This window comes from Ixodes scapularis, unplaced genomic scaffold, assembly GCF_016920785.2.
Source record: "Ixodes scapularis isolate PalLabHiFi unplaced genomic scaffold, ASM1692078v2 PGA_scaffold1__304_contigs__length_218370807, whole genome shotgun sequence".
NCBI lineage: Eukaryota > Metazoa > Arthropoda > Arachnida > Ixodida > Ixodidae > Ixodes > Ixodes scapularis.
In genome coordinates this window covers 48374681-48391625 of record NW_024609846.1, presented here as the reverse complement: position 1 = coordinate 48391625, position 16945 = coordinate 48374681, and the positions used below count along the sequence as shown (strand labels likewise).

The window sequence follows — 16945 nt, the reverse complement described above, 5'->3', positions numbered from 1 at the left end:
TATCTGCCGCGACCGATAGTCAGGGAAACCATTCTGGTTTTGGTATTGATGAAATAAAGCAGTGCATGTGGACCTTGTAAAAAATAATGCAAATAGTGTTTTGCATCAATGGGTGGCTTTAAACTAGAACAACACTTGGCTTAGGGGCAAGAAAGGTCGAGGAAATTTGTGCGCTTGGTGAAAGAGGACCTTTCATCACATTTGCAAATGACATGCATAAAAACGAGCCTAAATGATGACCAAAAGCAGGAGCAGAACTTTCAACTTTTTATTACATGCGTTACAACCATGAAAATCTGACTATCGCTCCTCCTAGCCACAATGACAACAAGATTCCAGATGTTTTTCTCAAAGATGTTGGAGTGAAAATGCCGCAATCACTTCTTGGAGAAGTCCTCGCCTTTCTTAATGTTATTCTTGAGCTCGGGCAGCGCAGTCTTCACCAGTTCAGATTCGTACGGGGACAGCTTGCCCAGACCCAGGTTTTTGGCCAGGCCGTTTTTCTGCAATTTGACCAAAAAAGGAAGGCAAATGTTTGCGCATAGCACCTCGAGCAACAGAAATCAGAAGAACCCATGCGGTTAGTCCTTTTAATCCAGCACTATTATTCTAAATCTAACCAGTCGCAGAGCAGCTCTTACGATTATAGGCAGTAAGGTTAACGCTGTACTGACTATGAACTATATGTAGAAAGTTGCAGAAAGATATCTAATACTCTCTAAGCTCGACGCACACACAAAAAAACTCGTAGTTCGAGAGTCTAAACTTACGCCCAGGAGAAGTGGGGTTGAGAAGTAAGTGGCCTCTGTCTCCGTAGACTTGACAAATGCACATTCGACCACACCCTCTTTTCCTTGGAGAGCAGAGATGAGCTGAGGAGAAGACAGACATTAAAACATGGCACCTCCCAGCATAAATGCTACCGCTAAACTGCATGGGGTCAAATCTGCACAAAATCGACTCGCAAAGGGTCTCTGTACAATACACCTGTGCTAAGCCAAAACTCAAGAGGAATTAGTGTGAACAGTGATACGCAGCACGAGCAAACTGGACATGTCACAACCAGACATGCAAATGGGTTCCCCATAGCCCTCCTGATCGGGCAGCAGCCTTGTTCCACGGCTTTGTACGATCCGGAAGGATGTATGTAAGCCACCCAATGACAGAGCTCGTGCGGGCAAGGTTTTCTTGAGAGAAATCCCAAGTGTGAAATAATATTAGTGCACTCATGCAGCACAGCGGCTGTAGGAAAAGATGTCACTGGAGAAAAGGGCCCCGGAGAAAAGGTAGGATAAAATGTTCCCAAAGGGCTTCCCTGATCCTCATGGCCTTCGGGGGGTCCAGTCATATGTCCTCGAGGACAAAAAAAAAAAAGGCGCGTGGCCTGAGCTGTCATAATGAGTTTTAATCGGGTCTCGAGTAAGTCTTTTGGGTAGCCCGCCTTGATGAGGCAGGTGAGCTGTAGGGAGCAGCTCATCGAGACCAGGTGAGGGCATGACTTCGATCGGGATGAGGTCAGCAGGTTGTGAACGATTCCGCTTTTGACGTTTTTTTTAATGGTTACTGTGGAAAGGAAGCACTGGTTTGCACAATCTTTGCTGGAACGACCAGCAAATACCTGACTTCGACGGATGCAGGCGAAGATCCAGGAACTGCAGTCTGTCCTGTATGGGGGCCTCGCTGGTAAATTTTAGGCCAACAAATGATAAAATGTTAACAAAGTCGTATCCGGTTTCCAAAATACCCCCCAAAAGATTACTTCGGTTGCTTTGTGTGACTTCCAGTCTCCCTTTCTACCTCTAGGTGGGTCAGGTCATTTGTGACCGGACAATGGTAGGGCCGCCCGAAGGCCATGAGAATCGGGGAAAACCCAGCGATAGAGAACCTCTTGGGGACATTTTTTGCTACTACTCCACCTGGGGCCTTTTTTTCCAGGAAGATATTTTCCGGAAAATTTTTTTCTGGGGACATTTTTTCTGGGGACATTTTTTCCGGGGACATTTTTTCCGGGGACATTTTTTCCGGGGACATATCTTCCGGGGACATATCTTCCGGGGACATATCTTCCGGGGACATATCTTCCGGGGACATTTCTTCCGGGGACATTTCTTCCGGGGACATTTCTTCCGGGGACATTTCTTCCGGGGACATTTCTTCCGGGGACATTTCTTCCGGGGACATTTCTTCCGGGGACATTTCTTCCGGGGACATTACTTCCGGGGACATTACTTCCGGGGACATTTCTTCCGGGGACATTTCTTCCGGGGACATTTCTTCCGGGGACATTTCTTCCGGGGACATTTCTTCCGGGGACATTTCTTCCGGGGACATTTCTTCCGGGGACATTTCTTCCGGGGACATTTCTTCCGGAACTTTAGCGCAGCACCGAATTTGTGATGTAATGCCCTGCTAACACATACACCACAATGCTACTCAGGATCATTAGTCAGCATTGACCTTGCTGATGCAGTGCTGATAAAGGCACTAAATTTAACGTTCATTTAGCACTGTATTTTCTCCTTTTACTGCCAAGGTTTGCTTTTCACAATTTGTAATACCACGAGTCTGATCCAGTCCGCTGTCGCAGTGAGGCAACTTTGTTTTGAGAAAAACAAAATTTTAGATATTAGGGAAAGCCAGCGGCTTCGACTCCGTTCTTAGCACACACCATCGAACATGTTGATCTTGACGGGAATAAGCCGCCGGAAACATTTCGGGTAGAAAACGCGAGATGGCCCCACTGAATAAAACCACTCCATTCTGCTACTACAGCAGCACTGTATAAGGAAGTCCCTCATCAGTGCTATGGGCAGTGCTGTTTTAAGCCCCGAATTAGTACTGGATTAGTGCTACACTGTAAACAGGTATTCAGAATTACCCGTGTCATTAGTTGCGCGCAGGACAGGCGAAGGCAACGCCAAGTGAGGGGAGAAAGGGTAAGCAATAGAAGACTGGGGAGAGAAACCTCCGCTCCTATCCGATCTTCCTAGTGCTCACCCTTTCCCTCTTTGCCATGCACTGCCTTTGCCTGCACTGCGCTGCACAACTAGTGACACGGAGTATAGATACCTGGATTTTTTAGAGCAAACCTTTATAGAAATTCTTTGCAAAGGAAATTCAAAATTTATGAATGCCAAAGGGATTGAAACATATAATAAAAATTATTAAAGTGCAACCCCCAAATCTTCTGCAAAACACTCACCGAGAAGACGAAGCGAGCTCCCGCAAATGCCATCGACAGTGTCGCGGAGCCCTGGAAAGCATGTCACAACTGCTTGTAATAAATGCTACACCAAACACTAGAGATTCAGACCAAACTGAAGACATATCGGCTGCCAAGAACGGCTGTCAACATTCATGCCAAGGACTCGCATAAATGAGTCGTAAAATGCTCGCACGAGCGCGTCTATGAACAACAATACATACTGCATGTAGTTTTCAGGTAAGCGGGAGCATGTTGTCCCAAAACAAACACTGCATACTTCGAGCCAAGTTTTGACTTTGACCTACGCATAAAGACTAGGCATAACCTCTGACACAATTAATAGGGAGGGCAGGTATATAGTATAAAAATAATACCGACTCGTACGTGCCACCGCCTCGCTCCCGGAAAAGGCTTCTATAGTCACTGACAGAATGAAAACAACAATGTCATGCGTGCGGCATGACATTGTTGTTTTCATTTGGTATGCATGAGGCAGCTGATTCAGCGCTGTCTGGTTATCCGGGTTATCGGGCTTTGTGATGGTTATCTTTTCGTTGACAGTGCGCTGATTGGTGCGTCGAAAAAAAGCAAGGTAACGACGGAAGGAAGAATGGACGAGACAGGCAGTTTTGTTGCTGAAGCTGGTTCAAGCAAGACTTGGAAACCGAATAAAGTGCTGTCCCCCCAAAGGCTGGCTCTCTGCCTCCCCGGGTCCCAGGTGCCCAAACCACAAGTTGAGACTAACAGAGCGCATCTTTCGAATGCTAGGCCTCCAGCACGCGCTTCATGCCTTCTGCCGTACCTTGGTTGCGCGCACGCTTGAAATGCGGCAGAAGGCTGGAAGCTCGTGCTTTTGGCAGGATAACAGAAGCTTTTCCCTCCAGTTTTCACTTTGTCAGTGGCTACAGAAAATCCACTGTCCCAAAAACAAACAAAACTAAAAAAAAAAAGTAAAAAAAAAATGGGAAAAAAAAAAGCTCTTGGAAGTTTTGCAGTTGAACTGATGCCACTGCGAAACTGTGAGACAGATGTCGAGAGCTTCTTCAGGGCTCCGAAGAAACAATCTCTCAGCGAGACACTGGGTGCCACTTTGTGGCTTCTAGGAGGTTCTTTCTCAAAATGCCGCTTTAAGAAAAAAAAAAGGAAGAAAGGGAAAAAAACGGGATTTTCACGTACGGCTCCGGCCTTGGCCTGGACCACCTCGGTGCCGGCCTCCTGGATGCGCTTGGTGAGGGCCTCCAGCTCGGGCTGAGGGAAGCTCACAGACGGCGTGGCCTGGGACAGCAGGGGCACGATGGTCACCCCGGAGTGGCCGCCCACCACGGGGACGTTCACTGTGGCTGGGTCCAGGCCCTGGGGGAGAAGGGGGCCATGGTATCGTCAGACAAATGCCAACCCAACAAGTGCCAACCCAACAAGTGCCCACCACAATCGCGAGACAGCAAACCCTTTTCAAAACCCCATTGAACCAGCCCCAATCGAACGTCGTAATATTTCAGTTAACGCTTCCGACGCTCGGCCCACGACTGAAACGGTGCCCGAAGCCAAGTGCCAACAAGGCGATGCAAACAAAACCCAGGCCGGATACTGACTGAGCATTCGTGTCTGACATGTGATGAAAGTGCAAATTAAAATGGGAATGGCAACTCAGTGACACACACTTTTAAAAAGGGTCTATTAATGTGAGAACTAGGGAGCAGGCACTTTCTATCCAAAATTATGCACACTTGATAGGATCTACCGAATTCCGAGGTTGTCGGAAGAAAGCGCAAGCACGGGAGTTCGCACCAGTGTGGGCATACTGCTCGGCTCTGGGTGGTGCTTGCTTTCGGTGACAGAATGGCCCACTCGAGAGACTGAATTCACTCTTTTAAACCGCATTTTCTTCCATCCTTGCACAAAAATGTATAGAGCGGTTAGAGTCAACCAGAAAACATCCCACATCTTTAGTTTTTTTCAATGCAAGGTATTAAACATCGACTGGGCTGTAGGAAGTTAACTTTTTGTTGCATATACTCGCCAGTCTTTGTCAATCACAGACAGGCTTTTTCATCAATCAGTATGTAATGAGATGTCTTCAGTTTTATGTGGCACTGTTGTGTGCTGCATTTTGTTTTTCACCAGACATGTGGTCACACTGATTCATCATATTTTCTGCCCGTCTCTGAACATTGTATGTGTTTCAAATCTATGCCATATGTTTTCAGACGAGATTTTTAATCTTTATGGGTGCAAGGTGGCCTTTTAACCGAAAAAATAAGAGAACCAACTAAGGAGCATTTCAGTTGCAACCATACATGCTCAAATATGCTTCCTGTAGCTCTTTGCTTGTTACTTTTATTGTTCTGCTAGTGGCCATTGTTGCTTGCACAGCATTCATTTGTTGTTGGCAACACTGAAGAAGATGTCATAAATAGACTAACGGAAGAGATGCCTTCTTGACAACAGCCCACCGAGCATTTCCTTTTTAATGTAGTCCCTCCCCTAACAGACCCTCTTCAAAAGTGTGTGCAATCTGGGGGGATCGGTGGCCGAGTGGTCTAGCGCACACCAGCTCGGAGCACGTGGAGCGAAAGCTCGCGCTGCAGAACCCAGGGATCCTGGGTTCGAGCCCCACCCCTGCCCGTTTCGTTCTGGATGAGCATCGTACCGGCGTGCGGTCGTGTATCACTACTGCGTGGTGCACGTTAAAGACCCCAGGCTAGCGGCTGTACCGCACTGGCTAAATTTCTCATCTACAGCTGGGAGACTCGTCGCCCCTGTGAGGCAGACCAAGTTCTAGGCTGTATAAACACACACACAACCCAATTTTTTTTTTTTGTGCGCAATCTAGTAGCTGCTGATAAAATTATTTGAGTACGCCATTGTTTGGGCACGGACCCTGATCACGTATTGGACACGAGGGCCGTGTCAGCAATTGGCGTGAACTCCGTTCAGCTCACATCGAAAACGAGTACTGCGTCAGCGTTCGGCAAAGACTCTGATCCAATCGCATGCTTCGTACCCAAGAAATGGCGACCACCAGTGTTGCCCGACAGGGTTTTGAAAAGGGTCTATTGGGCCCCTGTAGCTAAACAAGCCACCACACTTCATGCAAAGTCCGCTCGAGCCCCACCTTGGCCTCGGCCACGAAGGCGTTGGCCCGGACGATGTCGAGGCTGGTGACCCCGAAGATGCGGTTGGGGTCGTAGACACCCCGCTTCTTGAACACCTCTGAGGCGATGGGCACGGTCGAGTTGACAGGGTTCGAGATGATGCACAAAAAGGCCTTGGGGCAGGCCTGGGCACAGGCATCCGCCAAGTCCCGCACGATCGAAGCGTTGGTGTTGAACAGGTCGTCCCGGGTCATGCCGGGCTTGCGGGGCACGCCGGCGGGGATCACCACTATCTCCATGCCCTTGAGCGACTCCTGCGTCCGGAACAGTGCTACGGTATGGTCGACGCTCCATGGTTTTGGAACCAACAGTCGATGGCTCTCGATAAATATCGTAGCCAACACTCAATTAATAAAACGGCATGTATCCTTCGTTGCCCCCTTTTGGCGCTTTTTCTTAAAGTGGCACTGAAGTCTATTCTGAGATCGTCCTTTTGTGGTGACAACTCAATCTAGATGCTCTAAGCATCCCAACAAACCCGAAACCACAACCGTGCGTAGCTTATTTGATTGTTAAAAGAGTGTTCAAAGATCGCGACACGCCCTTTTTGGTAAGAATTCTTTTCCGAGTGAAGTGGTTGACGAAGGGTGCTTGTCGGCGAGTTGCAAGTGATGGCCTCGCCCGCGGTAAAAAAAGAGGAGTCTTATCCAAATGTGTACCTGTCACACTCTATTTAAAACAAGTTACAATAAAAATCATTCGGAATCTGCGCGTATTGTAGGGCTTTCGTTGGTCCACACAATGTAGTCTGCGAGAAAAAAGAATCCAGATGTTTTTCTCTTGCCCCGAGATGAATAGGCGGTTTTGTAATATAGGACTTGGTATATGCGGGAACAAACACATTTTAAACAATATAAGATCAAAAACAACCCTTTTCAATAATGACTTCAGTGCCCCTTTAACACTCTTTAGTTTTCTAAAAGTTGATGAACAACAGTATCACGAGTATTGAGCAGTATCGAGAACCGACTGCCGATTGTCGATGCTCTACTGCTTTGGCACTATAGTATGCTGCAGGCTAAGGTGGTGAGATGGGCTAGTTGGTGATCTCTGAACATGATGAAAAACAGTGTTCAAAGAGACAGGGCAAAAGGAATGAACACAGGAAGGAAGGAACAAACAGTGCATGTTTGTCCTCCCTTCCTTTTGCCCTGTCCATTTGAGCGGTGTTTTACATCACATTGCAGTAAGAATAGCAGGGACATGCCCCTCACACAAAGCCCTGTGCTCTTTCCACTTTAGCAGAGTTAATTCTGAAAAGGGGCAAACCACCAAACATGGTGGGCAGAAGGCTTTTTGGGAGGGGCTTGTCCCGCTTTTCTTAACCTGAAACAGACTATAAGTGTCAATAGTTTCCTATACATACCACACTCAACACTCTATACATGTCTATCGTCCTCTTTCTTGCGTTTTGCTTTTATTTTCTCAACACTCGATAGTCCCCTGAAAGTTGACTGTTGATGGCATTGATAGTCGATTCAATTAAGAGCCAATGATTGATTTTCGACTATCACTAGTTTCTCAACACCATCCACAGTTATGGAAAAAGCCTTGATAGCCAATTTAATGACAGTTTGTAATCACTACACTACAGACAGTGGCAACAGACCAACATAAAGTGGTGCTAAGGAACAAAAACATACACAAAACGGCCGAGAGCATGCAATAACTTATCGGTGGGGTCGATATGTACTGCAAGTGACAGCAGTGCCACGTGCAACATAAATGCAAAACAAATATTTGCCATAAAACAGCTTTCGAGGATTTACTGAAACATTTACGAAACACTGAAACAACAAGAAAGTGGTTGTCCTGTGCTTGTCCTGTGTTTTATTCTTTCAATTTTATGTATTCATGTTCAACCCGCTCGCCTTCACCAGTCAATTATACCCACCATCATGCAAATTTGCATACACAGTGCAGTTTTCGTTGTGACAGTGCTGAGAAGCATTACAAATGGGACATTAAAGAATGCACCCCTAATTCGGACAAGCCTTGCTGTACCTTTAGGCTCAAGCTGAGACATGACAGCATACAGATCCCCCATATCTCCAGTTCGAAAATTAAAATATCTGTCTGTTGAACAAAAAGCAATTATAGATTTCAGTTTCGCCAGAAACCCCTGATGGTCAAAATTATAGCAAGCTAAGTTGAAGCTTGGCATAATCATGTTTTAAAATCTATGAGAGGTTATGGTTGAAGACTAATGTACCAGATGCCCTACATTGGATGTGTCCTGAGTACTAGAGTTACGTTTGAACTTTCCATTATGGAAAGGGTGATAGTTCAGAAACCAATACTGGCTCTGTAAATTGGACCCGGCATGATTTATAAGGCAGTTTGTTATTGACTGCTTGCTACCTGCAATGGGGTTTACAACAGCTGCAAGTTCTGTCAAGGTGGTTAAGAGTCTGGGAGTATCAAAGGGCGCTAGACGCATCCCAAAGTAGGTAGTTTCTCCTAAGGTCATTGAATTATTGTATCTGAAAGTATAAAAGTGATACCAAAAGGCACAAGAAAAAGTTATCACCAATTCTGAATGCTTGGGATGCAGACAATTCAGTTCAATGTGAAACACCTAACAGAACATTAATACAGACAATGAAAGTTTATTATAAATAAGTTGTACAGACAAGCTATGGCAGCCACCGAAACGGCTTTATCATATTCCAGTTCATTTGCACTCGGTGGCATCGAGATTAATTTAGATCTGCACGAGGAACATGACAACCTAGTTTCATGGTACACTGCACAGCCATCTCCATACAATAGAACATCAGGAGCCAAAGCATGACAACAGCAGCTGTTGAATATTGAGGATATGAGGAGGTCAAGGTCATGCCCCATTTTAAAGTACAACTGTACAAACTTAGAAAACTTGCACTCTTGGCAATGCTAACAGACTGCAGAATCAATGCTTACAAAATACTCATTATTGTTTTCCTATATTCATATTTTATTCCAGTTTAACTCAGAAAGATGGCCACCTTGAAAATCTTGTGATTTTTGAAGAATTTTAATAAAATCCTGGCTCAAGATAACAGTGGTTAAAAGCAACCTATTAACACATATTTTCAATGCTAATTTACTGTTTAGGTTTGAGAATCGAGCAAAATGAATATGTACTACTTACTTTTGAGTGTCTTATTGGCAACCATTGACTCAAATCATGTACACCATGTCAAGCAGGTCTGCCATTAGGGTTGAAAGTACCGCTACCATGATGTCATCAATCTAACAGTTCATAAACTTTTTGGAACTATTCATTGAAGAAATATGTTGACTGACTCACTCCTCCCACCGTCCCATTCTCCCCTACTATAAATACAATGTGCTTTTAAAGTAAAGCACAAGTACTTTTTATATAATCTTTCATGATGTCCTTTTAAAGTGGTAGCTTTATAGGGTCAACCGTCCTCTGGAGCTACATAAGCATGCAATGTGTAGGTGCTCAATCCGTAACCGCTAAATTAAAAAAAAAAAAAAAAGCCATTAGGTGTTAGGGATTGAACCCCAGGCAACGGCATGGAAACCAGCCAAGTGCACTGCTGACTGAGCTACAAACCCAACATGCAGGAACGGGAGGAGCAGAAGCGGCTGGTGTGAGAAAGCACTTAAAGCAGTGGGGGATGGAAAGGGGCGAGAAAGGGAAGAGCAGAAACAGGTGGTGCAGAAAAAGTGCACAGAACGAGGAAGAGTAGAAAGGACAGAAAAGCACATCTCCATTCTCTTGGTGACAGCGTCACAAAGAGACAATGTTGTGATGAAATCCGTTTCCATATAAAACCCTACCCTAGGCATCACCTGAACTAATACCCCTGTCAGACAGGCTAATTTAGTGCACTTGAACGGAGTGCATTTCAGCTTTACGAATGTCACTTCAAGTGTTTCGGTGCCACACGGGAAAAATCAGTGTTATTCTCAAATGATGGCAATTATGCAGTCTTGGGTAGTAACACGTTACTAGTAACGCATTACTGTAATTTCGTTACTTTTTTGGAAACTTGTAATTGTAACGAGTTACTTTTTTAAAATGTAACTGTAGTTCTATTACTTTTTTTTTTTTTTTTAGGTAACGATGAAAGTAACGACGTTACTTTTGTCATTACTTTCCAGTGTTTTATGAATAATATATCACTGAACGAGTACAATTTACATTTTCCTGCACCTTTCAAATCGTCTATTCCGACATTTCGAGTGTCAAGTTGGCCTTGCACAAACTCGTGAATACGTTCTTTCTCACAAGTCACGACCCGAATATAGCCAGCCACGTGTAGAGATCATGAAAAAAAAAAACGCATCTCCACATGGTGTATGATGTTGATTGGGGCGAAGCTCTGGTGGTGCTTGTCTGCGTAGACGGTGAGCCGCAGCATGCCGAGTTTTTTGTTCGTTTTTATCCATGTCATGCTGCGGTCAAATGCTCAAGTGCGTATATAACCACGTTCCATACCACAGATTCTCCTTCTGACATGGATGAAAACGAACGAAAGGCTCGGCATGCTGCGGCTCACAGTCTACACAGACAAGCACCACCAGAGCTTCGCCCCAATCAACATCATACACCACGTGGAGATGCGTTTTTTTTTTTTTGCACTACACGAGCACGGGAGCACGTGCTCGTGAGCACGAGCGCATGAGCTCACGAGCAGGAGCACGTGCACCCAATGGCGGACGGACATACGGACATGGCTAACCCCTAAGGAGCTTCCCCCTAAAAAATCTAGTTATCTTTACGCACGTGCTTGTACTTTGTGACTGAACACTTGCATCTTAGTGTCTTGAAGCACTATCTATTTTGTGGTTTTTCTTTTTTCTGTGAAAACGCTTTTTGATCGGGTGAATCAACCGTAAAACAACAATACACGCGCATGTTTCAATGCACTGCGCATGTTTCATATTTTGACTTGTGCCACTACTCTGGCGTGGAAATTTTTAAACACTAATTTCGAGATGCAACTTCTGCTAAGTTACAATATGAAGTAAAAAGCGTACTGTTTAGTTTTATGCAATCAAACTTGGTGAGGGACGTTTTCTAGTTTTTCCTTTTTTTTTTTTTTTGTGTTATAGAAAAGTAACTGAAAAGTAACGTCGTTACTTTTTACAAGTAACTGTAACGAGTTACTCTTTTGTTGCGGTAACCGTAACGAATTACTTTTTAAAAGTAACTTACCCAAGACTGCAATTATGATGGGTAAAGTACTATCAGACACTTAAAATGTTAAAGTAGAGGCATTTGATTGCATTATAAGCATAAATGTGTTGGCTATATTTTGTCTATTTAATAAAGACACATTATAAAACAATGTTATGTTAATGATCTTCATGCCAAAAGGACAATTCTGATCAATCATCACAAGCCAAGATAAAGAGGAAGATCCAACCTTGGCATTCCACTTCGTCCGACGCAGGGGCAGGGGCGGGGGGGTGAGGCTGAGATATGACGTTATGACCGAAACGTTACCCAGATCTATTTTGTTGACCCAAAATTTGCTATGTCACCAAGAACTAAACTTTTAACTGGTGTATATCCATTTTTTTCATTTAAAAAAAGTTGATCTTGGGGAGCTTGAGGCGGCAATCGCCACCCCTCCAAAATCCATGCCTGGTCCCACGGAGGTCTTCGCGGAGTCCCTGACACTGCCTTATTGGATCATGATCATTGTGTTGTCTCGTACAGCTACATATTGAAACAAATGTAGGCTCTATCCTCCTCTGCTAACTAATATAGCATTGGAATGACCGACTTTGTCGTCGTCTCATATCAATTCACCGTGGCGCTAATCTTGGTACAGATCAACCTAAACTCCAAGGCGAAGTGCACTCCACTATTTTTCTTGTAATGACACTCCTTTCTGCCCTTTCTTTCACAAATTTCCAATTCTTTTTAGAATAAAATTTACGCCACGTTTTTGGTTTCTGTCTCTTTATGTTTTACTGTTGAAAAACTGCTATCGAGGCCACACACTCGATCAAGAGAAGCGAGTTCTCACTTCCCTCATTAAAGCCAAGTGCGTCGTTCAGGAAGAAGCTGTGTGGCACACTACAGAAATGACACTAAAGGCGAAGTGCACTTGGTTAAAGTGCTCTAAATTAGCCTGTCTGACAGGGGTACTGGACCAACACTCATCCTAGGCACTGAAAGACTAAGGGACATCCTGCCTTAAATACCACCCAACTAAGAGCTCTAACCACCATATAAAGCTACAGCATTTAAATGTATTTGGCAGAATGACCAAACATGCAGCCAAATTTATTCCCGTATGGAGTATATCATTTTTTAAACTGGTATGCATTGGCCCCAGGGGTAATCGGGGGGGATCAGTTATTTCCGAAAATGGCAGCGAATATTGGATAAAGTTAAGTGGCCATAGAGTAGTTATTTTCTGAAATGGTGCCAAATTTAGAAGTTTGAATTTGGCTCCCCTTGCACTGGCTTGCACCCAAGGTGGTTGAACATGCTAGGCAAGAGCACGACGTCAGCCCCGTAGCTTCCGCAAGCAGTCCTCTAGGGGAGGAATGTCCTCTCATAATATCTCTAACCTCCTCACTTGCACTGACCAAGGAAAAAGTAGACTCTTGTTTCATACTTAATGTACAATGCTGCCAAAGCTGCTGGCCCGAGCATGGGCTTCATCTTGATTATTTGCAAGTATGAAAGAAAGTATAGTGAGAGTGTGAAATGCTGAGGGAAAGCCGCCCCCAGTACAAACAAAGTGACGTATAGTCTGCTCGCATTTCTGGTAAGAGTAGGATATCCCTCGCAGTATTTCTTCAGAATTGACAAAGCATTGCTTCGCGCGCGATACAAATTTAACAGGACCAAATTTGGGGAATGCACTGTGAAGTCGGGACTTGTACCTTCCTCAAAAAGTACCGGAAAAAAAGATTAAGTACAAGTATACATACTCAAAGAGTACAAGTATACATACTCAAAGAATGTACTTCAAGTAAAATACAAGTCTACATACTCAATGATGTACCTCAAGTAAAAGTTTTCTAAACATATGTGAAGTAGCACTGCTACACATAGGTTGTTCCCAAGACTGTTCCTATGTCCTATCATCGAAATAAAAAAAAAAAAAAAACACTAGTTCTAAAAGAATGTTAGTTTTATCCCACCATCTAGCATTGAAACAGTACAAGCAGAAATAATTCTGCATCAGATACATCTTTAGGAAGCAGGCTAAACAAAGGTGAACTTCTAACGATGTTGTCAAACATTAAATAAAGTTATCATTTCATTGCATGAACTTCTACAGACCAGACGAATAAACTGATTGGGCCCTAAGAAGACGCTAAAGTCTGTTCCTCTGTTCAACCTGTTTTTTCTTTGCATTTTTATTTCAGGTATGTGCCTTTCCACGAAACAACTACAGCAAGGACATTGAGAAACACACCTACGACAACTGCGCTGTTTCATAATGTATAGTAGTGGACTACTATAGACCTTTGCAAAAAGAGGTTTCTGGCCGCTGCTATTTTGCGACTTGAGCGACCCTTGTCAGCCAAAAATGTCTGCCATCTGCTCTGCCTGAGCTGTGGAAACCTGGTCAGTGCGACTGCCCACCTGCATTGTGCATTCGGAGTTCGCCGACTTTCCTTGAAAGTTTTCACTTTATTTGCCTGTTCAGGATGCTTGCATGTTTTGTGTTATCTTGGACTGGGAGAACAAGGGAATACCAAGGCTCGTAGCCTGCTCGACCTTCGCAGGAGACGAACGAAGAGAGCGAACAAAGAGAGCGAACGTCAAGGAGCCTGCGACGCAGGCCGTTCGACGCTCTTCCAGTATTATTTACCTCGAGATAATCTCCAAAAAGTTTTCCCGTCTATGTTCCCGGTCTTGGCCAGAAGTAGCTGATAGGGTCCGAAGTATCGGGACAGAATAGACACATTTGTTCATTTGCTTTAGTGCTGTATAAAAAAGCACCACTCTTAAAATGTACCCCAAGACGAGTTGGATTCCGTCCGATCGTCGTGAAGTGACTATCGTCGACACTGTATATGATATGCTGTGTTATTTGATACCTTTTTCAAATCCTGTTCGGATGACGTGGCACCAAGGGGTATGTACAATATACGTTGTTCGATCTATGAGACTCATTGAATTTCATGTCGGGAGTGGGTAATACCCGTGCAGTTCGGTTATCCTGTGGTGTAGTCAAATATTTTAAGTAATTAAGACCTTTGTCGATTGACACGGCTCAGTGTATGGTGCCGTTAAAAATATAAATGTAAAATGAAACAAACATTCCAGTTGCATTTGTTCTGTCGTGCACAAACTCGCCGAAAATAGCTTTCACTCGTTTGTTTCTGTTACCAAAAATAGTGCAATGCTTTCTTAAAAACTCCGAGAGAACCTTTTCGCCATAGAACACAAAACAAAAAAATAAAACGAGGCAATTTTGCAGCCACCAGCGTCCGGAATTGCGCCTACGCAGACTGTCACAGCCCGCTGACGAGAAAACCCACAGCCCAGCACAGTCAGGCAACACTGACGTACACTCTCAAAACCAGGGACGTGCGCTGTAAACAGCTTCGTTCGAGACTGCTGCTGGAAAGGTCTATACATTATGAAACAGAGCATAGAAAGCAGAAAGACTACTACTATAGTCACGGACAGGATGAGAACAGGAGGGTGTCTCTTTGAAGTGCCTGGACTCCAGCGCGCCCCTTCGTTTCCCTTCGACGTGCATTGTCTGCGTGTGTGCACGATCGAAGCTCGCTTCACACCGAAGCGTTATTGAAGCTAGAATGCTCGCGCTGGAAGTGGGACAACTTAAATCCCTCCTTGCCGCCATCCCCCCTTCGGCGACTATATCCCTGGACAAGCTGCCCTCTGCTATTCTTTCTCTACTTCTATTTTTTTTTTTCCTTCTTTCTCAAAACACTCACGGGGAGCTGGTCAGTGCCCGTGAAGCCCTTGACTTGAGGCCTCGTATTGATGTGGCTGAGGTCGGCGGCCACTCCTGGAGTGTGGGCAATGTCGTAGAGGGATAGGTAGGTGATGGCGGGGTGCTGCTTGAGGAGCAGAGACAGGGGTTGGCCAATGCCTCCGCTGGCTCCCAGCACAGCCACCTTCACATGGTTCTGGAGGGAGAGAGAACCATTTGGTCCCATGGATGCCCCGCTACACAGGCAAAACTTTCGAGGGACGAACTGGGTCATGCATTTTTGTCTCATTATGGACGACTTGCATTATGGACAATGTTTAGGGGGGAACCGAGGTATCCATGTTAACAAGACATGAGTGTAGCACGTAATTCAGTTATAATCGCATCGGTGCCTGTGACCGGTTTATAGGGCATGCCTAAAAAATCCACTGCACGCTCAGGTGATGCCGGCGGCTGTGATAAAATGATAAACTTTCGAAACAAGACGTTGGATTCTGGGTTAAATGGCAGAAGAGTTAGGCTGTCGAAAATGTGCAGCGTGAGGATTGCGTCCCTTACTGCCATTGGATCCTGCAAGTTTCAGAGTAGAAAGCGATGTTACGGAAAATAACAAGTCCCTGCTGCATGTTAAACCGAGTTTTGCGGGATGTGCGTTTTTACGTAAATTCGTTTTACGTTTTTATTTTTTTATTATTTCTTTTTTACGTAGTTACGTCCGTCGGAAAATATTCATCAGTGGGACGCAAACTCCCTGCACACAATCTGCCATTTTAACGACACTGTTTCGTCGTTTTGCACGTATGCCGCACGTTTCATTCTTTTTCTTTTTTTTTTTTCCTTTACGTTTATCACATTTGGTACCACTTCTACTGATACGTTGAAATTGCGAAATACGTCGCACACAACGGTCGGTGTCACCTCCGAATGCTACGACGCGAAACGTTTGAAGGAATACTGCCCAGCAGAGTTCGGGGACCAGTTGCGTTCAGTTTCGCAACATCACAACTTCGTTCATGCGCCGAAGCTGAAAAGCCAGAGCACACTTCGCCAACTCCGTTGTGGTCATCGCTGATTACGCCTCAGGTCAAGGGAAGCACGGCGAAGATTTTTAGTCAATCGTTCACGTGCACTAGTGTGACATGACCTCCCGACACGACCACCCGATTAGCCGGCGGAAGCCGGTAGTGACAATATAGGAGCGGATAAGGCACAATAAAAAGGTTAATGAACTAATAAAAAAAAATCGTATCTTTGTGGCAGGCCACAGGGGCATTCATGTCTTTGGTCGACAGTGTGGATCCCCTGGGAAGTCTAAATATAAGCCGAAAGCTCATCGCACAGCGGGTTTACGACCAAGGTCACAGGATACGAGAGGTCGCGAAAGCTGAAAAAAGAAATGTGAAGTACGGAAACATCCATACCTTAGACGTGACCGAAAAGTTCCTGTGTGCCGAAATGCACACGGCATTGAGGAGATTCTTCGGAGCACGGGCGAACATTTTGGGGCAGAATAGAGTGAGAAAGTCAAATTAACTTCTTTGGCGATTTGTCCGCAGCTCCCCGCCGGCGTCACAACCCGAAAGGAAGACTGGGAAGACTGCCTGCTCTGCGAGTGCAATAAGCCCGGACCTGGACTTTGCGCCCGTTTTTAAGAGTCGCTAAGGTGGCGCTATATGCTGACAGTATTAGTT

At 44.9% G+C, this 16945-nt stretch overlaps 1 protein-coding gene across 1 annotated transcript; it reads right to left on the bottom strand.

Moving 5' to 3' along the window:
- Nucleotides 1-252: 252 nt before the first annotated feature.
- On the bottom strand, nucleotides 253-16898 carry LOC8028863 (malate dehydrogenase, mitochondrial). Its single transcript, XM_002402109.5, has 7 exons — nucleotides 16676-16898; nucleotides 15256-15450; nucleotides 6321-6614; nucleotides 4382-4558; nucleotides 3203-3253; nucleotides 771-872; nucleotides 253-503 (listed from the first exon to the last, which is right to left on the bottom strand). Exons 1-7 carry the CDS (start codon nucleotides 16751-16753, stop codon nucleotides 378-380), a joined length of 1023 nt encoding a protein of 340 aa, XP_002402153.3. The 5' UTR covers nucleotides 16754-16898; the 3' UTR covers nucleotides 253-377.
- Nucleotides 16899-16945: the final 47 nt, after the last annotated feature.